Source organism: Pyrus communis, chromosome 16 (assembly GCF_041283825.1).
Source record: "Pyrus communis isolate YQ-2024b chromosome 16, ASM4128382v1, whole genome shotgun sequence".
In the NCBI taxonomy this organism is placed as follows: Eukaryota; Viridiplantae; Streptophyta; class Magnoliopsida; order Rosales; family Rosaceae; genus Pyrus; species Pyrus communis.
The window spans coordinates 28534984-28559702 of NC_142580.1; the positions used below are offsets into that span (position 1 = coordinate 28534984).

Genomic DNA, 24719 nt, shown 5'->3' on the forward strand with positions numbered 1-24719 from the left:
ATGTCAGTGTATTCGTGTGGTGGAATGCTCTTAAAGATTAGGAGCATGGACTTTTCTTGGCAGCTATAGTATTAGTTCCGTCTATGATTCCTTAAGATGATGACATGACCGTAGCTTTCTTGAGCAGAAATGGAATGGAAGGAGATATATCCAACCATATACGTGCCACCATACAACTCCTCAAACACTTTGACAAACAAAATCAAGCAAACTTTGAAACGTAAATTAAGGATAATGCTAAGTAAACCAAATGACGTGTTAGCAATTAAAAAATAAGCACTTTAATCAACATACTAATCCAATCATCAACAATCATATAATTTGGTTTAAAATTTTGGTCACCCTAGTATTATCCGTAAATTAAATGCTACATATTTTTCAAAGAAACAGAGGACCTGAAAAGATATATGGAGAGTTTGGTTTTGGTTGAGCAACGGCAATGGCAATGGCAACGGCAAGTGGCGCAGAGGAAGTGAGGAACAAGCGGGTGATACTGAAGAACTAGGTCTCTGAAAAAGCCGAAAAGTCCGACATGCACGTGACAGTTAGTACCTTGAAGCTCAAGAACCTTTACTTGTCGTGCGACCCTTATTTGAGGCTTCGAATGGATAGAACTCAACCTCCTAATAGTGTCTTCACTTCACTCACTCCTGGCTCTGTGACAACTCTCTTTGGCTTTCTTGATTTTCTGTTTGGTTCCATGATTATCAATGTTCTGTTTTGGTTATGTATTTTTTGTGATTTATAGATTGTAGGACTACAAGGCAGTGGTGATCAAGAACTACCTGTTCCACGTTCCACGTCCTGCCTAAGACACGCATAAGGGGATCCCCTGCATTCAGGGGCACCAAAATAGGCCTATGTAGGACTTGAATGCAAGGAATCACCCTTGTCTATCTTGGGCAGATGACTCTCTAGACATCAAAATTTCTTTTCCTGTTTAAAGACTCACGTAGCACGAATGACCATATTCAAGTATTTTTTATCAGAAAAATATTTTCTCACTCTCCTCTATCATTTGCACTCATCTCTCTTTTTTAGCGTTTGGATTGAATAAATCAAAGAATAATATAGGGGAAGGAGAAGACGGAGTATGAAATCACTATGCTTTCTCATTTTAGAGGGTTGAGATTCAATCATCTGGCTTACGCATGTTACAACTGAATTCACTACATGAAAAATCTGAAAATAAATACTTGTTGATGCATTTCTTCAGCCATTAAATGGGTTTGGTGTGGCTAAAATTTTGGAGTCGGGGCACCCGGAGTTCAAGGAAGGTGACTTGGTTTGGGGGACAACAGGATGGGAAGAGTACAGCATATTCACAGAGCCAGAACAGCTCTCTAAAATCCACCACACTGATGTTCCCCTTGCCTACTGTACTGGACTTCTTGGTATGTGCCAGTTCTTCATCAAAACTATGAGTTATACATGTTCATACTTTGTACAATCACTATTTAATCCTTTATTTCTTTGAATCATTTAGGCATGCCGGGTATAACTGCCTTCGTTGGTTTTCATGAAATCTGTTCGCCGAAGAAAGGAGATTATGTCTTCCTTTCTGCCGCAGCTGGTGCAGTTGGTCAGCTTGTTGGGCAGTTTGCAAAGCTAATGGGATGCTATGTTGTTGGAAGTGTTGGAAGTAAAGAGAAGCTGAGTTATTAGCTTTATGATCATTTAGGAATAAAATTAACGATTAAGGAGAACCCTCATTAAGTGCAAGTTTAAGCAAACAAAGTTCAAGCGACTAAAACCAACTAGTACCACAGTCTAGTAGCATTCATCTTCATTTGTAAGTGAAACGTCTCATGTTCGATTCAAATAGATGGCGAGATGTATAATATTTGTGCTGAGTTTGATACCTAGTAAGCGGTTGGACCATTGTGTGGCATTGCCAATCCCTCTCCATAAAGTACATATCCTCCTTCCACCTAGTGTCAAATATTACTGTATGAAAAACAATTTAAAGCAATTGAGATTCTTTTTGTAGGATGTTCGTTCTTTTATAAAGGATGGACCTTTCGAGAAAGTCTCACTTTATGATAAAGTTTATTCAACTTTGATACTACTTAAAATGCATAATCGAAGCCATCAACTAATCCGAGATAAGAACCCATAAAGTTTAAGTTCTACACTTTGAAAGGTGATTCTACACTCTAAAGCTGAAGAAAATTGGAAAGATGATAGGTTTTCTCGACGAGTCCATTCCTTAAGGAAAAAAAGGGACATCTTATACGTAATAACTGTATTTGTGTGTGTGTGTGTGTGTGTGTGTGTATCATAAAGTCCACAATTTGCCTTCATGGCTGTAGGTCGATCTACTAAAGAACAAGCTTGGATTTGATGAGGCTTTCAATTATAAGGAAGAGCCTGACCTGGAGGCAGCTTTGAAAAGGTACTTCCCTGAAGGCATTGACATTCACTTTGAGAACGTTGGAGGAAAAATGCTGGATGCTGTGCTCATTAACATGAGACGTCATGGCCGAATTGCGGTATGCGGATTGATCTCATATTAAAATCTCAAACAGCAGCAAGACTACAGCAACCTCGTCTTTATCATCTACAATCAGATTCGCATCAAAGGCTTCGTCATGTCTGATTATTTCCACCTCTACCCCAAGTTTCTGGACATGGTGATCCCCTACATCAGAGAAGGGAAAATAGTGTATCTGGAAGACATAGCTTAAGGCCTTGAGAGTGCTCCTGCAGTTCTTGTGGGACTTTTTAGTGGCAGAAATGTTGGAAATCAAGTAGTTTTGGTTGCCCATGAGTGATTTAGCTTGAACCTATATATATACAGCCCTTTATGCAAAGGGATCCTCATTTTTTTTCAAAACACGAGGATTACGTGTGAGGCTCACTCCAAATCGAACTTCAACGATCTGAACCGTCTATTTTGTAAGTCTCGATTCGTAGATCATCCTTATGATCAAATTTCATTGTTTCTTATATAACAAAGTATTCGTTAATTTCTTTAAACTCAGTTAGATGTCTTAAACATTTCCGATTTGGCTAATATTTTGCAAGGATGATTTATGAAGTGCAACTTGAAAAAAAAAAAGGTTCGGATCATTAAAGTTCGATATAGTGTGAACCCCGCAACTAATCCTCATTTTTATAAAAAAATGGGAATCCCTTCCCTCATATATATATATATATATAGACACACACACACACACACACACTAGAAATGGTGCCCGCACGACGCTGCGCGTGTCAAACAGAACATGTTCAAATGCAGTGATAACTGGTATCAATTTGAATGGAATTTATCAAAGCATTGATTGGAGCATACCTTGTAATTTGTGCAAGGATGGAACAGCATTTCAATCAAATGAACAAACACCAAAATGCTGAAACAAATGCAGTAACATAAACTGTGCATGAGTTGGTTCGTGTATGTTCATTTCTTTATATAATTGTTTTCTGTTTTTTTGTAATTTTGGATTTCTTAGTTAAACATGGGTTACATAATGTTTGTTAAGATTATTTGAATGACAAATATAGTAATTTACAAATCATGAGGAGTGGAAGCCTACCTTGTAGTTTCTGCCAGGTGGAGATGCAGGATATCAGCAGTAATGCAAAACCATTGTAAGACATTTGAAAAACTATAGCAAAATGTGTAATCATACGGTATCCTAATTAAATGACACGAATCCATAGTGTAGAGAATGAAGAAAGCAAGTTGTACACTATAAGTTGTGAGAAAAACTCAGGCAAGAATGGAAAATAATTAAAAATACAAATTACCAATGGAAATATAGGTAAAGATGTTGATCAGGCTGGGGAATGAGTTTGAAAATAAGAAACAGAAAGGAAATTAGAAATTACTAATGGAAAAATAGGGTGAATTATGTCTTTTTTCATTGTAAAAATGGTAACAAAGGACGTTGAGGGATGGATCAGATATGCCTTATTTTGTATATTTATGGCATACAAAGATATAATTTGGGGTGATGTTTGAACTTTAATTTTGCTTGGCATTATGATCATGTCCATCTTTCCTCTTCAGAGGAACTGACTGTTACCAATACATAAACAAATAGTTTCTTCTTTTCACGTGCTATAAATACACAATAAGTTGCTTACCTATTCATTGAGAGATGGATATCCTAAAGTACGAATCTAGACTCTTTAACCATAGGTATATTTTATGGCTATCCTTTGATTGAACAAAAGAACACAAAATGAAGTGGAGAATTGTTTAATCTATCTAACCAATAATAAGAATGTTGTATAGATAAATTAAACAATTTCTTTTATTGGTGATGTGTGTTTTTTGTTCAACCAAGGGTCATGGAGTGGATACATTTTTGTTTTACAACATCTTTGACAACACTTTTGGATGTCCAACTGAATCCATTTATGTGTAGGCAAGTAATTAATGATGTATTAAAAGCAAATAAAAAGCAAATACTGTGGATATATATATGTGCAACAATCAGTTCCACTGAAGAGAAAGATTAGTAAAAATTTAATTTAAGCAGAAAGCATTTATGGAAAAGGGAATAAATTAAAATATTTTTAACATACCATTAATTGTTACAGGAATGTTCTTGTATGAGAAACAAAGGAGACAATGAACCGCGCAGCTGAGTGAGTGATGAACACCATGGGTGCTGGCAAGATTAAAGAAAGGAAACAGAAAGAAATTGGTATATTTCAACAGAATGATGACCTAATTTGTACAAAAAAAGAGATCAATATTAATATGTTTTTTTAGCAAACATGGTATTCATATATGCATATTTTATAGATTAAACACAGATGCTAGAAATGGCTGGAGACATATTTTTATCAAAAGGAAAGAAACGTATATGTGTGGTTGTTTATATTTGGCATGTGTGGAGTATTAGTAGCTTTAGCAATATTTACCTTGGCTGTGGAGGTGCAATTTTTCCAATGCATTAAGATAAATTGAGGAATATGAACCTGCAGAGTAAATGAGTATATGTTAAAACTTTAACTATGAAAATGCCTAATTTTCGTAGGTGCTAAGTTGTGGTGTAAATTGAGGAATATAAGTATTCAAAATTTCATAGGAAGTTCGTTATAGTTATTACATAATGGAAATTACAAAGAATAAAATATGAAAAAGCCAAAAAGGATATGGGAATGCACTTTTGGTATAATTCATATTGACAGCTGTAATTTTTCTAGAAGTTGAAGATGACGAAATGGTCAGTGGAAGCACTATAAACAGTAATTCTATGCAGAGATCAAATATTCTAAGACATCATAAAGTCGGGGTAAAACAAAAGAATTTATAACACGGGTGAGCAAAAAAGATAGCTGTATTAAAACTAACCTAAGTTTAATGTTGTTGTATATGTTACGTTTGATCTGATTGTATCATTTATTCTGCACATCCAGAACATAGATAAGCATAACAGTTAACAATACTTTCGAGACTGAAAGCAAACATTGTTTTATGATTGCCGAAATTGTACTAAATATATATAATATAGGCAAATTAAATTAACAATTTGATTGTAAATTTTGAAGAACATCTTTAAATACTATATTTGCAGTATAATTGTTGGCATTATTTTCTCCATCAGTTATCAAAATTTTGAGACCTTCTCTTGATGTCACTCTAAATAATGCAACATACAATTGACCATGGGTAAAGACTGGTTCAAGAAGACATAAACCAACTTGTTTCAAAGCTTGACTTTTGTTAATAGTCATTGCAAAACATGGTCTAATTGAGAATCGACGTCTTTTAAAAACAAAAGGCCACTTACTCTCTGTTGCTGCAAGAGTAATCCTTGGTATGAAAACTTTGTAACCAGTATTGTTTCCAGTACGTATAACTGAAAAAGTGAATATACATATTAAACACACATAATAGTGAATGCCAAATACTTTTTTTTTTCCCATTCAAAGCAGGGTATAACTGAAAAAACCACAACGACAAAAAAAAGATGAAAACTTTTTTTCACAAAGCATGTACAATCCAAGACCATGTCATAACCTAAGAGGAGAGACACTTGCATCTCAAATTTAAACAACGTGCAAAAGGCAGCAATAATTTTTTGTTTAATGAATAGCCTCTCAACGGAACACATTTTATGTTTAAGCTCAGCCAAACATAACATAACTGATAAACCAAAAGGCCAACAAATTTATATGAATTTAATTATCAGAACAAAAAACACCCAAAGAAAGAATACTTGTAATGGTCCAAACAGTCATTAAACTAAATAATCAAACGTAAAAACCTAACTATACAACATCGGATAGCATGAAAAACCTCTCTAAACACCGCAGGAAAGTGCAGTCGTAAATCTGGATAAGAGGCTAAAACAACACGATATCCCTAAGGTTTGGTATTCATAAAACCTGCATGAGCTTTAAAAAAGCTAACTATTTTGTTTAAAATCAGTTTCCTACAAACAAATATCATTGAAATCTCATCACTCTCAATGATCTTAAAACTAAAAACTACTGTCATCCAAATGGCAGAATAGACTCATTTCCTCCTATATAACAGACTAATTTGCATATTCTCTCATCTTTGTTTCAAATCCATTCCAAAAATTATCTGACTCAAATAACAAATATTGTCACCTTGTATAAGAATCAAAACAAAATGGACCTCCACAAACTTACTTGGTCGCCCTGAAGATCAAATGATTTTCAAGTTCAACAAAATTACATCCAACTCAATGAACTGCTTCTGAAATAGTGAAAAAACCATGAATCTGTGCAGTCACTAAAGACCCAATTACTGAAATCACAAAAGAAGAACAACCTGATTCTTAAAATGACAAAAGAAGAACCTAATTGATAAGTTGATGAAATACATGAATGGAGTATAAAATTGAATCATAAACTAAGAAAAGTGAGAAAACATACAAAAAAAATTCCTTATAAGAATGTTTATACTTTAATATTTCTTGGGCTTAAAAATACTGTACCACACACATTAATCCAATCCAATTGATCATGTGGTTCAGCAAGGGAAAACCAAAAACTAAAATCCTGTAATTTTTTGTGCTAACCTAACACCTGTCAGTAGCAAGATAGCTTCAACGCCTTAAAATTCATTAGACACTTATTATTTCCAACAAATTATTTATGGCTCACTAATTTCACATTGACAATGCACACAGCGCTGAAACCATATACAAATTTTAACTTGAGACCATATTTTCCCAAATTCCAATCACCCCTATCATCTGTTCGAAAAAATTACAAACATATTTTAATCTAACATTGACCAAGGGGTTGTCAAACGGGGAAACAACAAAAAAAGAAAAAACTTACCCAAAAAATAACAGGATCGCCGGAACCGTCGGTAAATCTGCGACTGACCAAGCGAGGAACCAAACCGCAGAATATCCTCTTAGCCAGGAAAACCCTATCATATGATCAGAGCTAACCCAAAACCAAAGGGTTACAATTCATCCAAAATTAACCAAAACACAGTAGTCAGAAAACATACCTCAGTTGCAGAAAATTAACTTCCCAGAGATGCAAAAACCACCGGTGCTCAAACGGAAAACAAAATCGGAAATTGATTTGACCACAATCAGTGCAAATCACACAGAAACAAACGCAAAAACCGCTAAATATTCAGGCCTTATCACAACCGCAGAAATCTTGAAAACCAATCTTACCAGGCCAGAGAAAACACCCAAATCCCCAGCTTTAAACAGACGGAATGAGAAGAATTGAGAATGAATTGAACTGAGGCGGAGTTGAAATGAAATGGAATTAGTGTCGTATCGTAGATACTGAAATTTTAGTAAAATAAATGTTAACCAATGTATTAAAATTACAACTTTTATTCATTTCACTTACATCACACATTTATTTCACCTACATTACATATTTACTTCACCTACCAACTCCACTCACTTCACCAAAAAAATGGATGGTGGTGATTCACTCTCTTGGCCTATAAATAGCTTTCTCCATCAAGAGAAAATGAGGAATTTACAAACCTAGACCAAAACCTTGAAGCCTTGAAACTCTAAAGCTCTCAAGAAAATCCCGAAGGATCAAGAAAGGACTCTTCGTTCTTCGTCAAATCCTCCTTCAATATCAAGCCCCAACGGTCCTTGAAGAACTTCCACCGACTCAAGATCAAGCCCCGACGGCCCCTTGAAGAAAGTGTTCATCATTCATCATCCGTTCATCCTAAGATCAAGCCTCAACGGCCCTTTGGATCAACAATCTCAACAAACCTATACACCCATTCTTCAAGATCAAGCCCAACGCCCCTTGAAGATCCATTCATCAACTGTTCATCCCTAGATCAAGCCCCGACGGTCCTTTGGATCAACAGTTCATCCACAAACCTACACCCTACGAAGATAGAATCAGAGGATCAAATTACAAAGAGATTGTAACCCCAAAAATCATTAATACAAAAATATATTTTGTACACGTATTCTTGTTTCTTGTTTTAGGAATTTTTCGTGTTTACAAATTTGGCACGCCCGGTGGGATATCTCTACCTCTTATCTCTATTCTCAAATCATCGAAAAACGCAAATGGCATCAAGAAAAGATCAAGCTGTTCCCGCAATCAAAGCGAAGAACAAGAACATCATCGCCGCAAGTGGTGATATTTCGGGCATCACAACCCGAAGTAAGGCAAGAGCCCTTTTGGCCGCGGTTTCCACCCCTGCATTAACTCTGTCAAAAGAACAAGAGCACCTGAGGCACGAGCCTGTGATCACCCTAGCCTCGCTAAGGGTGTCAAGAGGGGAGAGCCCGAGCAAATACTCAGAGTCCCTACTCTCCGACGCTGATTCGAGCAGCAGTACAACCATGCAAGTCATGACCACTGGAGCAACTTCAATCAATGAGCAACTAGCTCAGATGAATGAAACAATCGCAAAACTCACACGAACTGTGGAAGAGAAGGACTTGCAGATTGCCGCACTTGTCAACCAACTAGATGCGCGGCTCGACGTGAAAGTCGACCCAAATGTTGGCCTATTAAAGAAAGAAGTCGACGAAGAAGAGAAGCCTCTAGTGGAGAAAGTCAAAGAGAAGCTGAAGCTAGACCAAGCAACGGCGTTCATGGGATCTCTCTCTATCCAGCAGCTACAGGAGATGATTGCAAGCACTATCAAGACACAGTACGAAGGAAGCTCACATGACTCCGTACTGTACTCAAAGCCTTATTCCAAGAAGATTGATGCTTTGAAGATGCCAATTGGTTATCAGCCCCCAAAATTCATGCAATTCGATGGAAAAGGCAACCCGAAGCAAAATGTCGCCCATTTCATTAAAACTTGCAACAATGCTGGGACAGAGGGGGACTACCTCGTCAAACAATTCGTGCGTTCGCTGAAAAGTAATGCTTTTGACTGGTACACCGACCTCGAACCCGAGTCTATCAACAGTTGGGACCAGCTAGAAAGGGAATTCCTCAACCGTTTCTACAGCACTCGCCGTATTGTAAGCATGCTAGAGCTGACCAGTACGAAACAGTAGAAAGATGAACCTGTCGTCGACTACATCAATAGATGGCGTTCGTTAAGTCTGGATTGCAAAGATCGACTTTTTGAAACCTCTACCATTGAGATGTGCGTTCAAGGCATGCACTGGGGGTTACATTACATCCTCCAAGGCATAAAACCAAGAACATTCGAAGAGCTAGCAACTTGTTCCCACGACATGGAGCTGAGTATCGCTAATCACGGGAAAAATGAGCCGATTACTAACTTCAAGAAGGATAAAGTATTCGCCCCAAATGTAGACAAGACCGGGAAGAAGCCCGCTAAGGAAGCTTTCACCGTCAACACTACCCTTATCAAGACCTCATCAGTGCCCATCAAGATCTTCTCCAAGAAGAAAGCGAAGGAGATCAAGACAGGCGAGCCTTCTCTCACCCAAGACAGATACAAGAGCACCTTGAGAGAGTTGGAACAGAAAACGTACCTTTTTCCTGACTCTGACATGGCTGCCATGTTAGATAACTTGCTAGAAAAAAAGGTGATTGAGCTACCCGAATGCAAGCGTCCTGAAGAAATGAATCGCATAAACGATCCTAGGTACTGCAAGTACCATCGTATTATGAGCCATCTTGTTGGCAAGTGCTTCGTTCTTAAAGAACTCATCATGAAGCTAGCACAACAAGGGCAAATTGAGCTCGACCTTGAGGACACGGCCACAACGCATACCACTACAATTGCGTTTGGATCGTTCGATCCCATGCCTCTCCAAGAGACACCTGACCATTCCCGTGAATGCTCAAGCTGCACGGCACCTCCTACACAACCATCACTGGGGGAAAGCGACCAAGATGCGCATACCGATGATGAAGAAGGATGGATATTGGTAACCTACAAAAAGACAAGGAAGCCAAGACCACGGGTCATACAGCCAAAGGTGGAACAAAGAAGAAATCACCACGGTCGCAACAATGGGAAGCCTAAAAGAAAGGATGATAAGACCACATATGCTGGTGAACCTATGGAGCAGGAGCCACGCGTTCCCGTTTCCTTGCACGAGTACTTCCCGAATGACTTTTTCCAACAGTGCACTACCGTCGCTTGTCACATAGTTAAAGTAGAAATAGAAGAGCCCTCAAAAGGCAAAGCTGTCGCCACTGAGGTAGAAAAGACCCTCGCACCTGAAGAAGGTCTGCCAACACACTTTAGCATCGAGGAAGCGCTACAATTACCAAAAAGGATGTGAAGAGCACTAGCAGCAGTCTTGGCAAGTCCTGGCGACCACGAAGTGCAAGAAAGTAACGACGAAGGCTCGAAGCTTCAGCCACATGAATGTGCCACATGTTGTGCCACCCATGACGCAATTAACTTCACTGACGAAGACCTATTGCTGGGATCAAAGCCACACAACCGTCCTCTCTTCATCTCGGGGTACGTAAGGGAACACAAAGTCAACCGCATGCTTGTGGATGGTGGGTCGGCCATAAACATCATGCCAAAATCAACAATGACCATAATTGGCATCAAGGTGAATGAACTATCCCTGAGCCGTCTGCTGATCCAAGGTTTTAACCAAGGAGGACAAAGGGCGATGAGCATGATCCGAGTAGAGATGACCATTGGTGAGCTCAAATCAAGCACGATATTCCACGTGATTGATGCAAGAACTTCTTACAGCTTGCTCCTAGGAAGACCTTGGATCCACGCAAATGGGGTAGTACCGTCCACCCTTCACCAATGCCTAAAATTTTACCGAGAAGGAGTGAAGGTGATCCAAGGTGACACCAAGCCATTCACTAAAGCCGAATCACACTTTGCAGACGCCAAGTTCTACATGGACGAAGACATGGTACCCGAAGCTCTTCCGGAAGAGATCAAATCCACGGGCAAAGCAACACTTAAAAAGCAGGAGTGGCAAGCCATGCCTAAAAAGTAAAAAGAACAAGCTGTGCCATCGTTAAGCAAAGACGATGACGAGTTTGCTAAACTTGCGACAACCAAAGGGAGTAGGATGCCTTCAAAAGGACCGAACACGCCCATATTCCGGTATATCCCGATGTCAAGAAGAAAGAATGGTCAATCTCCATTCGAAACTGGAACAAGAAAAGCCAACACACGGTGGCATAAGGATAATGTGAAGTTGCTTAAGACGAATGCGGTTTTGCCTCTGACACAGCTAGGGAGTGCTAAGGTCGCAAGACTACCACAAGGCTTCATAAAAGCTCTACCAGAGGAGATGGAATCAAGCTTTCTTCCAACCAAAAGGACCGAGGAAGGTTTCGACCTAAACGCCTACAAACTCATGTTGAAGGCCGGGTACGACTTCGCTTCCTCTTCTACGGCTGGAAAGAAGGTTTCAAACACTGTCAATGACAAAGAACGTAACCTCACCAAAACTCAAAAGAAGTTTAAGGAGCATGGTTACGGAGTGGACAACAACAAAGCCAGACTTGGCTTCACACCAAATGCACCTGTGATGATTTCAAACAAAGCGAAAAATACTAGCGCTCAATACGTCAGCGTGAGCATTGAACAAGACCAAGAAGAACCTAAACCCGCTTCTCGGACGTCGGTCTTTGATAGGATGAGCCGTTCAAGCCCCAGAATTTCAGTGCTTAATCGCATTGGTGGTCAAGACCGAACCTCTGTCTTCAAGAGGCTTAACGCGCCAACATCCCAAAGCTCTGTCTTTGAAAAGTTGTTAAAGCCTAAGAAACAAAGCAACACAGCTATCTCTCCTCTGCGACGATCAGCTTCGGAAAGATTTGAAGATAATGAAAAGCCTTCTAGAAAGAGGAAGACAACACCAAAGGAAGAAAAATTTGATTGGTTAGCAGAAAAAGGCGACGTTCGAAGCTTGATTCCTTCAAGGATGAAGCGCCAATCAATCTTAGAAGTTAACACAAATGGACCATTAAAAGTAAGAAGGCGTACTATCATCCACACCGGACAATCCTCATGCCAACAAGCTCGAGAAGATAGCACTGAAGAGGAGGTCCAAGATGTATTCCATATCACGATTCAAGAAGGCAAAGAAGACGAAATCCCCGAGGAAGATGTCACTGCTGCACCACCACAGCTCGAAGATGGAGGGCAAGCCACGATTGATGATCTCAAGGAACTCAACTTAGGTACAAACGAGGAACCAAAGCCTATCTTCGTAAGTGCATTATTAAGTACGAATGAGATAGAAGAGTATTATCAGCTATTGTTAGAGTACAAAGATGTCTTTGCTTGGACCTACAAAGAAATGCCCGGCCTAGACCCTATCATCGCTGTTCATCATCTTGTGGTCAAACCTGGAACGCGACCGATAAAGCAAACTCAAAGACGCTATCGATCCGAGCTTATCCCACTAATCTAGGTCGAGATCGACAAGCTAATCGAAGCAGGCTTTATTCGAGAAGTGCAATACCCCAAGTGGATCTCCAACATCGTAATTGTCCTTAAAAAATCAGGACAAATACGTGTTTGCGTAGACTTTCGGGACCTCAATGATGCTTGCCCGAAGGATGACTTCCCCTTGCCAATCATTGAAATCATGGTGGATGCAACCACTGGCCATGAGGCATTATTAATCATGGATGGCTCTTCTGGGTACAATCAAATTCGCATGGCCCTCGAAGATGAGGAACTAACAGCTTTTCGCACTCCAAAAGGTATATATTGCTACAAGGTGATGCCTTTTGGTCTAAAGAATGTTAGAGCTACGTATCAACGCGCAATGCAGAAAATCTTCAATGACATGCTACACAAAAACGTAGAATGTTACGTAGATGATGTGGTGGTTAAGACAAAGAAAAGATCATACCACTTGAAAGATCTGCGAATAGTGTTCGAAAGGCTGCGAAAATACAACCTCAAGATGAACCCGTTAAAGTGTGCGTTTGGCGTCACCTCTGGAAAATTCCTCGGCTTCATCATCAAGCACCGTGGTATTGAAGTGGACCAATCAAAGATCAAGGCCATTCAAAGCATGCCCGAGCCAAGAAACCTGCACGAGCTGAAAAGTCTACAAGGATGGCTAGCCTTCTTCAGACGCTTCATCTCCAACCTTGCAGGGTGTTGTCAACCGTTTAGTCGCCTTATGAAGAAAGATGTTCCATTCGTATGGGACAAAGCATGCCATAATGCTTTTGAAAGCATAAAGAAATATTTGTCAAGTCCATCTGTCCTGGGGGTACCTGTGCCCGGGAAACCGCTCATATTGTATATTGCTGCTCAGGAAAGTTCAATCTGAGCACTCTTGGCGCAAGAGAATGAATCCCAGAAAGAATGAGCACTTTACTACCTCAGTCGAACTCTCACCAGTGCTGAGTTGAACTATTCCCCAATAGAAAAGATGTGCCTCGCTTTGGTGTTTGCCATTCAAAAGCTCAGACATTACATGCATGCTTACACCATCCACTTGGTTGCTAAAGCCGACCCTGTCAAATACGTCATGTCTAAGCCAGTCTTGACAGGGCGACTCGCTAAATGGGCTTTGCTTCTTAATCAATATGAGATCATATACGTCCCAGCTAAAGCCGTCAAGGGACAAGCGCTAGCAGACTTCCTTGCCGATCATCCAATCCCGGCTGATTGGAAAATCTCAGACGACTTGCCTGACGAGGAGGTGTTCTACATCGACATCTTTCCGACATGGACGATGTTCTTTGACGGATCCGCACGAGCAGATGGAGCGGGGGCAGGAGTAGTATTCATGTCGCCACAAAGGCAAATACTACCTTACTCCTTCCAACTGAGTGAGCTATGCTCCAACAATGTTGCTGAGTACCAAGCATTGATCATCGGGCTCCAAATGGCGATCAACATGGAAATCACAGCTCTTGAGGTATATGGTGAATCCAAGCTCATAATCAATCAACTCTTAACTGAATATGAGGTGAGGAAAGATGATCTCGTCCCATACTTCCGGCTAGCAACTCAACTGCTACAAAATTTCGAGGCCGTGACACTAGAACATGTGCCAAGAAAGGAAAATCAAATGGCAAACGCTCTCGCCAATCTAGCCTCGAGTATGACACTAGGAAAAGATGAAGCTACAGATGTGCCAGTTTGCCAAAGATGGGTGATTCCGCTCGTTAATGAAATGTCACTGGATGATACAAATGTCATCTCAGTACTTCCAGTCGATGCTGAAGAGTGGAGATAGCCGCTGATCGACTACTTAGAGCATGGAAAGCTTCCAGATGATCTTAGACACCATTCCGAAATACGTCGACGAGCACCTCGCTTCCTTTACTACAAAGGAACACTCTACCGACGCTCTTTTGAAGGAGTGCTCCTGAGATGCCTAGGCGAGGAAGAAGCTAATCAAGCCATGGATGAAGCACATTCAGGTGTGTGTGGGGCGCATCAGTCTGGACCAAAGCTACATTTCCAGCTTAAAAGAATGGGTTACTACTGGCCGAGCATGGTGAAGGATTGCATGGAACACGCCAAAAGGTGCCAAGCCTGCCAATTCCACGCCAACTTCATACATCAACCGCATAAACCATTACACCCTACAGTTGCTTCATGGCCGTTCGACGCATGGGGATTGGACGTTGTAGGACCAATTATGCCAAAGTCATCTGCAGGAGAAGCTTACATCCTAGCTGCAACATATTACTTCTCCAAGTGGGCTGAAGCCATACCTTTAAGGGAAGTCAAAAAAGAAACTGTCGTTCGTTTCATCAAGGAGCATATCATCCACCAATATGGTGTGCCTCGCTACATTATCACTGACAACGGAAAACAGTTCTCTAACCGACTCGTGGACGAGCTTTGCGACAAATACAAATTCAAGCAGCACAAGTCTTCCATGTATCATGCTCCGGCTAACGGCCTCGCAAAAGCATTCAATAAGACACTGTGCAACATCCTGAAAAAGGTAATCGACCGAACAAAGAAAGACTGGCATGAAAGAATAAGTGAAGCACTTTGGGCATATAGGACTACACATAGGACTCCCACCCAAACTACGCCTTATTCTCTTGTATATGGCGTGGAAGCTGTTCTATCGCTCGAAAGTCAAATCCCCTCACTAAGGATGGCTATACAAAAAGGCTTGACTGATGAAGAAAATGCAAAGTTGCGCCTTCAAGAGTTGGAAGCACTGGATGAAAGAAGGCTCGAAGCTCAACAACACTTGGAATGCTACCAAGCACGGTTATCCAAGGCATTCAACAAGAAAGTTCGCCCTAGGTCTTTCCAAGCCGGAAATCTCGTGCTGGCATTGCGTAGGCCTATCATCACAACTCATAAGACAAAAAGTAAGTTCACATCAAAGTGGGATGGACCCTACGTAATACAAGAGGTCTACACCAACGACGCCTACTTAATTATGGCAGAAGACGGCTTGAAGATCGGCCCCATCAACGGCAAATTTTTGAAGCGCTACTACCCTTAAAGCAAACGCGCCACACTCCTGGCCCGCAAGAGCATAAATTGTGTACGGCAAAATCATCACCAAAATCACCATTAAAATCCAATAAAAAAAAAAAAAAAAAAGCATCACTCATTTGAACTACGTCATGACTTGATCCCTCCTCAACCAAGAGTACGTAGGCAACTTGAAACTTCAAAACTTCAAGTACAGTCACATCATCAACAAAAACACAAACACTTTGGAGAATAAAAAGCAAATTCAAGAATGCAAACACTTTATTTCTTTGAAGGAAAAAGTCCGATTACAAAATAGAAGACAGAAGACACTACTCGAAAACTATGTCCCTAAAACTGCGGAGGCGATCTTCAAGCAAGCCTTCCAAAGTCTTCAAAGTCTCTACCTCGGTGAGAGACAAGATGGGCAACTCCATAGCCATGTCTTTCTCTTGTTCTAGGCGTGAAATCTCCTCTTGGCATTGAGAAAGTGTAGCTCCCCGCTCCCCGAGAACACTTTCAAGTCGTGATGCTTCGATGCCCAACTGTTCTTGCTCTCGTATCAACGTATCTAGACGTACTTGGACGGAAGCTAAAGAAGTTTCTGTGGCTTGATAATCTCCCGAAGCAGCTTGTTGAGAAGACCGGACTTGGGTTAGTGACAAGTCTATTGCTGCAAGCTGGTGAGCTCTAACATCTGGACTCGACTTCTTCGAGGAAATAGCACGCAAGGAAGAATACTCAGTTGAAGCGGCCATAAGTTCGGCGATCTTGATCTTCAAGGATGAAGAATCAGCGTTAAGATTGGCAATTGCAGAAATAAGCTTCGATAAATCCTCTTTAAGCAACGCAAGGTCCTCCAGCGGGCATTTTGAAATCCTCTCCTCAATATGGCTCTTGATATCCATTGGCGCACGAAAATTGATGCGATGAATAAGCTGCTCAGTACCACTAAGGTTTGGCCCTCTTAGAGAGATCTCAGAGTTAGCTGGTAAAGGTATAGAACGCATGACGGGATCTTGCATACCTCCACCTACACACGGCAAACTTGGGAAACTTGACGGATTTGGGACAAGCTCTGTACCAGGTGGATCCCCTATCTCCCCGCCTGTAGGTAGGTCGCCTCCAAATAGCATCTCCGTATAAGAATAAATACCTGTGGTCGCCAAGTCAAAAGAACAAGAAAGCCCAACCTAAAGAGAACAAAGAAAACTGTTAGAAACAAAACCTAGAACAATGAAAGCAGAAGAAGTCATAAGAGAGAAGAAAATGTATACATCTTTCTCAAACGACACACTGTCATCGAGTTGAGGGAGCCTAAACACTTCTTTCTTCTTATGACAAAAATTAACATCGCTATCGACTTGAGCGCCTTCAAGTCGTCGCTTGTTTAATACTTGTTGACGCCACCGCAAAACAAGTCCATCTTCGTGCGAATCAACTTCATCACCGGCCTCTTCAGATACATCCAGATGTTGAGAAGACAAGCGTGGGCATTGAGGGACTAAAACCACTGGTCTATCTTGCAAAGTAGCAGCACTCGCGCAATCGAAAGATATCAGTTGTGTAGGAACCACAGAACAACCCCTCCTCGATACATTAAGGCGTGAATGAGAAGAATTGGTACCACTTGCTATCCCCAAGTTCTCATAATGTACCTTTGACCACCAACTTACATAAGCACGGGTCACTGGACTACTCTTGAACTCGTCTTTGGCCGGCAGGGTGATAGAAGCATTTGTACATGCACGGGTACAAGACTCCCAATGCATATACACGGCTTGCAAAGAGTCTAATTGGTTTTTTTCCTTCAGCTTGCCTAGCACATTTTGGACAAAACCAAATTGCCTGCTGAAATGGTGGGGACTATACAGCTGAACAATGCATCGATCTTCTTGTCGCAAAGAAACATACCTCGAGCGAAGACTTATAAGGTAAGATAAGTCCGAGAAGCGAAGATACAATCATCCATGATGCCTCGCCGCACCGAGCCAACTCTCGCCAGATGGTCCATCTTCAAGCCTTCGCAGCTTCTAAACAGTGCTTGCGCTTGGGAATCATTGAGGCTCTTCGAAGAAAGCACGCCAGAATACTTCGTCATCAAAGGCCTCGACTTGTCTAGAGTTTAAGAAAAAAAATGAGTGTCGAAGTACTCACCCAACCAACCATACACATAGTGGTAGGGAAGAACCGCAGCACGATCTTTAGTTTTCGCCGAGTTCGAAACAACACTCAAGCCGTTATAAATGTTGGCCAAGACCGGGATAGCAAGACTGAAAGATTCACCTGCAGCCATCTTGCTAGCAACTTTGAAAACCTCGGGACGAACAAAGTTGACGTCGCCGGTTAGAAAAACAAACTTACAAAGCCAACAAGCTAAAAAAGCAGCTAGGTAAGATTCTTCCACATGCTCTGATGCTATGCCAAGGTCCTCAAACGCTCTCAACTCGGCAAGGGAACGACGCCTAGCTGAACCAATAGCACCAGACAGATATGGGTCTCCCTTTGGCTTAGTGGTTTTGTTGCAACCTCTTTTCTTCAAGGACTTCTTGTACCTTATGTCCTCCCAATACCAGAAGCGAATCCATGAAGAAATCTTCACGCTTGATTTACCTCGAGCATCTTGGGAAAGCTTGTGATATGCCCAAAATAAACAACGACAACTCGCAGGCAATCCTCGGCTATTGCAGAAAGAAAGTTCCTCCGTACTAGGAACAACCTCGTTATAAAACTTACCTTGGATTGGCAAGCCCCCTATCTTGTGGAGATCCCAAAGTGAAATTGACATCTCTCCTTGAGTTGTATGAAGCGTGTTAGTCGATGAACACCAATGCTCGAAGAACGCATGAAGGACGGAATGATGGAGATCATAACTGAACAAAGATGCGTACACGGCATGGTAAAGGCCCACGCTAGTAAGCATATGTTTAGATCGGCCCAAGACATCTTCAAGCCACTCCCAATAAGACTCAGCAAAAACGGCTTCTCCGATAGTCGACAAGGCATCGTTCCAAGCCATAGCTCCACTGCGGATATGATCACCAAGAAGCTTAAACGAAGCTGGATGATTGTCACGAGCGTGGTGCGAAGGGTTCAAGATAAGAATCCTCAGTGTGCACGCCTTCTTCTCCGTATTTGATCGAACAAAGTCTGCCACCTCCTAAGATACTTCAGAAGACCACGACTTAATATGCATGGAGTTGTCTTTTGTAGGAAGAGCAAGCGCCTTAGGGCCAGTCAGTGGGGCGTAAATCTTCAGCGTTGTTCCCCTATCTTGCAGATCACTTTCCTTCGCAAGAATGGTGATGGTGTTGCTCTTAAAACACTTGAAAAATACCATGACCGCAACAAAACAAAATCAGCCACAAAACTTGAGCAGCACAGCAAAAAGGGCAGCCACAGAACGTTCCTTCAAGACATGCTACAGTGGCAAAGAAAACCAAAATGTCACGCAATCGCACTACGCAACCCCGCAACGATTACGCAAGCAGCTTCTTCCACCGCATGGTGACGCCACCACCAAGGGAAAACTGTGACCAAAAGGCATTACACAGCGAAGCCCCGCTGCAGTCTCTTGCACAACACCACACGGCAGCGCACCACCGAGGGAAAACTGTGATCAAAAGGCACTACACAGCGGAACCCCGTTGCAGTCTCTTGCACAAACACTAGGCAGCAAAAAAGCATATGTGCACCCGCAATCCTGCCCACTCTGCCACCAGCTACCACACCTTTGGAAACTTCATAAGGGTCCTAGCATCATGCTCTGCCTCCCCAAAAAAAAAAAAAAAAATCGTATCATCACAACAAGGAAATCCATCAGTGGGGTACACACATTACATATTTTATATGCACAAACATGAAGTGACGGGACAAGCTATGAGACAATCACCTATATATATATATATATATATATATATATATATAAAAGGTGCACACACACACGGGACATCCAACGTCCGTGCATGTATATATATATATATAAGTGCATGTCAGAAAGTGCATGTCAAAATCAATATATATATATATATATATATATATAAATGCATGTCAGAAAATGCATTTCAAAATCAATATATATATATATATATGTATGTATATATAAAAGTGCATGTCAAAATCAATATATATATATATATATATATATATGTATATATAAAAGTGCATGTCAAAATCAATATATATATATATATATATATGTATATATAAAAGTGCATGTCAAAATCAATATATATATATACACACACACACACACACACACATATGTACATATCAAAATCGTCTTCAGCTTAAAAGGATTAAACCTTACAGAGCAAAGGTTGTGCAAAGAAACTTGCTAAGTGACTGCTTCCTCTCCTTCCCATCCACAGCAACTGAACTCCCACAAATAGCACAGAGAGCTGCAAAGGTTGAAGAAGTGGAAAGCAACTCGCCTTGGCAGTTCAAACCTACGCTCGCAACCACCCTTTTTGGTCTAGCACCCAGTTCAACGGGCAGCAGACGTGGAGAACGCAGTGTAGCAAGGAAGCAGTGCGTGCGGTTACCGGCAGCGCAGGATTGCAGGGCAGGGCAGTCGGGATGCAAGAAGGCAGGCAATGCAGTGGTTGTGCAATGTTTGTGCGGTGACGATTCGATCCCATATAAATACATATATATATATGTGCACATGAACCCAGAGAAGCGAATGAAGTGCAACGACTGTGCAAATAATGTTGCAGTGACTGTGCAAATAGCAATCCGCATGCAGTGAGGAATGTAATGAGATGACTGTGCAAACAGAAATGCGCATGCAGTGAAGAATGTAATAAGATGACTGCAAATAAATAAATAAAAAAAAATGGTCCGCATGCAGTGCAGCCAGGAACCCAGCGGTGCCAGTCTGTCATACTCATCATCAGAACAATGTACACGCATACAAAAAGAAATTGCAAGCTACTATTAGCAAGTCAAGAAGGAAAAAGAAAAGAGGTGGTGGCGACATAATTATTGCAAAGAAGAAAATAAGGGAAGGATGGTGCACAACACCACTTGCAAAAGTGTGATTGAAAAAAAAAAGAAAAAAGGGAAGGATGGTGCACGGCACCACTTGCAAAAGTGTGATTAAAAAAATAAAAAAAAATAAATAAATAAAAAAATAAAAAAAAATTAAAAAAAAAAGAAATAACACATCTTGGTGATATATATGTTTTATCTGTATTTAGCACAATACATTGAACAAAATAAAGCCTATCCATTGATCTCCGAGAAATTACAAATACGTACAAAAAAAAAAAAAAAAAAAAAAAAAAAAGATGGAGCTTTCACAAAGGTTGCTCACGTGAAACCCCACTACTTGGCAAAACTCCAGGAGCGGGAGGCATTGAAGATAGATCATTTGAGGTGCCTCTGAAAAAAAGCCACAAACCTTTGACGGTCACTTTGAATTCGACCTTCAGATTCCTGCAGCTGATCAAGCTTCCTCTTCATGCTCGTCGAATAATTATTTGCAAGCATGTGCAAATCACTATTCTCGCGCTTAAGCTATTTGATCTCTTGTCTAAGATTTTCCACCTCTGCCGTCAATGATTCAACTTGACGGGTTCGAGCAAGTAGGCATTGGTCCATGTTGGACACAGAGCCCGCACACTGAACACTAAGAGCTAGGGACTCTTGAACGGCCAACTCATCGGACCATCTTGAAAGCAGCCTATTATCTCTAGGAGTGAGGAGGTTCCTAGCTACTACCGTAGCCGTTGTTGCATCCTTCATCACGGAGTCTTCACCTGTAAGAGGGCCATTAGAAGATAAGAAAGACGAGCACCATATATTACCCTGACGCGGCGCACCCGTATCATCGCTGAGACTCAAATCTAAGCAAATGTCAAATGGGTTAGCTATTTTCAAAGATGTTTAAGGGAAAACGGTGGGATGAAGTAAAATCTTAAAAAAAAAAAAAAAAAAAAAAAATACATCGGAGACGATTTTCACGAGCAGGCAATCTTCAAAGTGTGCATGTTGGATGTGATCGATACCTCTATAAAGGGAGAAGCAACACAACCACCAATTAAAAAAAAAAGAAAAAAAAAATCGAAGAGACACCACTCTTCAAATCTTAAAAGCCGGATTTTCCTGCGTAAAGTTCGTCAACGCTCTTCAGATGCAATCTCAGCTTTTCTATAACGCGTGCAACTTTGTCAAAGATCTCTGACAAAGTTGAAAACGCGTGGAGGTCATTATCCCAACTACCACACTTTTGCTGACAAGCGTGGGTGACAAAGCCGCACCTGCACTACTACTTGCCATTAAAATTCCTATATATGTCAACATTCATGGCAAAACATACATCCAAAAACGCATGACTCTTCTTCTCGGCTGAGAATGTAGCTGCAACCAAACCTCTCAATATGCTCAGTTTTCTTCTTTCCTTGAGAACACCTATTCAACCAAGTCTTCGAGAGCAAATGTATCCCATATCATTAGGGTCGAAAGCAAGAGTATCTCATAGCATGCCTTCCCCATGTCCTTTCCTTTGTTCTTGTTCTTCCCTGAAAGACAAAGAGAGAGAGAGAGATCAGTCGGCACTTGGAATCAAGCTTCCCGTTTGGAACCGACTGCCTGGAACCCCTTCCCTGATTGCTTATCCAGCACTGCTCTTAAGTATTCATCTTCAACTGTTGATGTACCCCCAAAGAAGATACCAGATGCCTGGAGTACAGATGAGGCAGGAGGAAACGGTAGATCGAAGCATGTGGAGACAAGCGCAACAAATATATGTGCTGATTCATCCGCTGCTTCTTCAAAAGCAAAAGTATCTCATATCATGCTTTTTCCCTGTCTTTTCCTTTGCCCTTGCTCTTGCTTGCAAGACAAGGAGAAAGAAAGCAATCAGTCAGAACCCCAAAACAAACTTCCGATCTAGAACTGATTGCCCAGAACCTTTGCCTGGTTGTTTACCTAGCGTTGCTCTCGAGTGCTCGTCTTTAACTATCGGTGAGTCTTGAATTCCCTTAGCACATACTTCAGGACAGGTGATGGAATGTCGGCTCTTTACACTAAAGATGCCAAGCATGGATGAATCGCTGAGAAGTGATGCTCTGAAAGACCATTTAAAGGCAAAGGGTTGCGCACCACCTCGACTATGTAAAAGAAACAAGCGGAGAAGAATGTGGTACAAGGAGCTGGAACAAATTGTTGGAGTGTGACGCCTTCCCCTGCAGAACCATCCAGACAGAGGAGTTTAAGTCAAATCCAAGCTTGACATCATTGTTCTAATCAAAGAGCTCGAGAAGCCTCAACAACCCTCCGTTGGCGCTGTCGCCAAAGAGCAAAGCCTCGCTGCGCGACGCCGTTAAATCGTCAATACTTCTTCAAAAGCAAAAGTATCTCATATCATGCTTTCTCCATGTCCTTTCCTTTGTCCTTGTTCTTACCCGCATGGCAAAGAGAAAGAGAGCAATCAGCCGGCACTTGGAATCAGTCTTCCGATCTGGAACCGACTGCCTGGAATCTATTACCTGGTTGGTTACCTAGCGTTGCTCTCGAATAGTCATCTTCAACGGTTGATACACTTCCAGAGAAGATACCACATTCGCCTGGAGAACAGCTAGGACGAATGACAATGAAACATCAATCTTGTGGATCGTCAGCAAACGCAACAACTGCACATGCTGATTCATCCCCTAACCCTCTTCAATATGAATTGGAAAGATTGAACAAAGAAACAGGTCATCACCTCCACCTCGTGCTTGCCTGCCATGTGTCTGAATCCTAAAACCGCTCATGGTCCTATTTTCACGCAAGATCAAGCCTCGATGACCCTTGAAGAAATCACAAGTCCGATTCAAAATCAAGTGTTCACCACCCTTGAATCAAATTCAACTCCAGATAAGAAGAGTTCAGACCTTCGGAGGAGACAAAAAAAAAAAACCCTCCAGCCCAGTTCAAGATTAAGCCTGTGGAAAATCAACGATTGGAGGAAACCAGAAAATCTTCCAGTCGAATTCAAGTTCAAGCCCCGACGGCCCTTGAATAAATTTCCAGCCCAATTCAAGATCAAGCCTCGACGGCCCTTGGGTTGACATCTACATTAAAGGACTTCAAAACGCATCTTCTACACGTGACAAACACATGTATACGACGCGCCTTGAAGTGGGGGCATTTGTAGACACCGAAATTTCAGTGAAATAAATGTTAACCAATGTATTAAAATTACAACCTTTATTCATTTCACTTACATCACACATTCATTTCACTTACATCACACATTCATTTCACCTACATTACACATTTACTTCACCTACCAACTCCACTCACTTCACCAAAAAAATGGATGGTGGTGATTCACTCTCTTGGCCTATAAATAGCCTTTTCCATGAAGAGAAAAGGGGGAATTTACAAACCTACACCAAAACCTTGAAGCCTTTAAACTCTAAAGCTCTTAAGAAAATCCCGAAGGATCAAGAAAGCACTCTTCGTTCTTCGTCAAATCCTCATTCAAGATCAAGCCCCAACGGCCCTTGAAGAACTTCCACCGACTCAAGATCAAGCCCCGACGACCCCTTGAAGAAAGTGTTCATCATTCATCATCCGTTCATCCTAAGATTAAGCCCCAACGACCATTTAGATCAACAATCTCAACAAACCTATACACCCATTCTTCAAGATCAAGCCCAACGCCCCTTGAAGATCCATTCATCAACTGTTCATCCCTAGATCAAGCCCCGACGGCCCTTTGGATCAACAGCTCATCCACAAACCTACACCCTACGAAGATAGAATCAGAGGATCAAATTACAAAGAGATTGTAACCCCAAAAATCATTAATACAAAAATATATTTTGTACACGTATTCTTGTTTCTTGTTTCAGGAATTTTTCGTGTTTACACGTATTTCTGTTGAAATTGTACACTTAAATTTTCAAGAATTTGAGTACGGATAGTATTGAATAATATAAGA

General features: G+C 41.1%; 1 protein-coding gene and 2 pseudogenes across 31 annotated transcripts; 2 read left to right on the top strand and 1 right to left on the bottom strand.

Annotated features, from left to right (window-relative positions):
- Positions 1 to 136: 136 nt before the first annotated feature.
- LOC137731342 (2-alkenal reductase (NADP(+)-dependent)-like) lies at positions 137 to 2972 on the top strand (annotated as a pseudogene). Its single transcript, XR_015957658.1, has 4 exons — positions 137 to 658; positions 1217 to 1394; positions 1487 to 1651; positions 2311 to 2972. The product of XR_015957658.1 is annotated as a 2-alkenal reductase (NADP(+)-dependent)-like (transcript).
- Positions 1093 to 7770, bottom strand: LOC137731343 (uncharacterized). Of its 30 annotated transcripts, none has more exons than XR_015957680.1 (9): positions 7629 to 7737; positions 7276 to 7369; positions 6619 to 6685; positions 5751 to 5819; positions 5312 to 5364; positions 4879 to 4935; positions 2376 to 4622; positions 1863 to 1947; positions 1093 to 1619 (listed from the first exon to the last, which is right to left on the bottom strand). XR_015957680.1 is itself a non-coding variant. In XM_068470447.2 (6 exons), the coding sequence occupies exons 2-6, from the start codon at positions 7374 to 7376 to the stop codon at positions 4546 to 4548; spliced, it is 357 nt and encodes a 118-aa protein (XP_068326548.2). In that variant the 5' UTR covers positions 7377 to 7386; positions 7454 to 7731; the 3' UTR covers positions 2076 to 4545. The 30 variants fall into 30 exon arrangements, 1 of the variants encoding a protein (XP_068326548.2); XR_015957675.1 differs by having other exon boundaries at positions 7454 to 7731; XR_015957660.1 differs by lacking the exon at positions 6619 to 6685 and having other exon boundaries at positions 2376 to 3353; positions 3540 to 4622; positions 7276 to 7386; positions 7454 to 7731.
- Positions 7771 to 9641: 1871 nt separating this feature from the next.
- Positions 9642 to 15297, top strand: LOC148690250 (uncharacterized; annotated as a pseudogene).
- The last annotated feature ends 9422 nt before the right edge of the window (positions 15298 to 24719 follow it).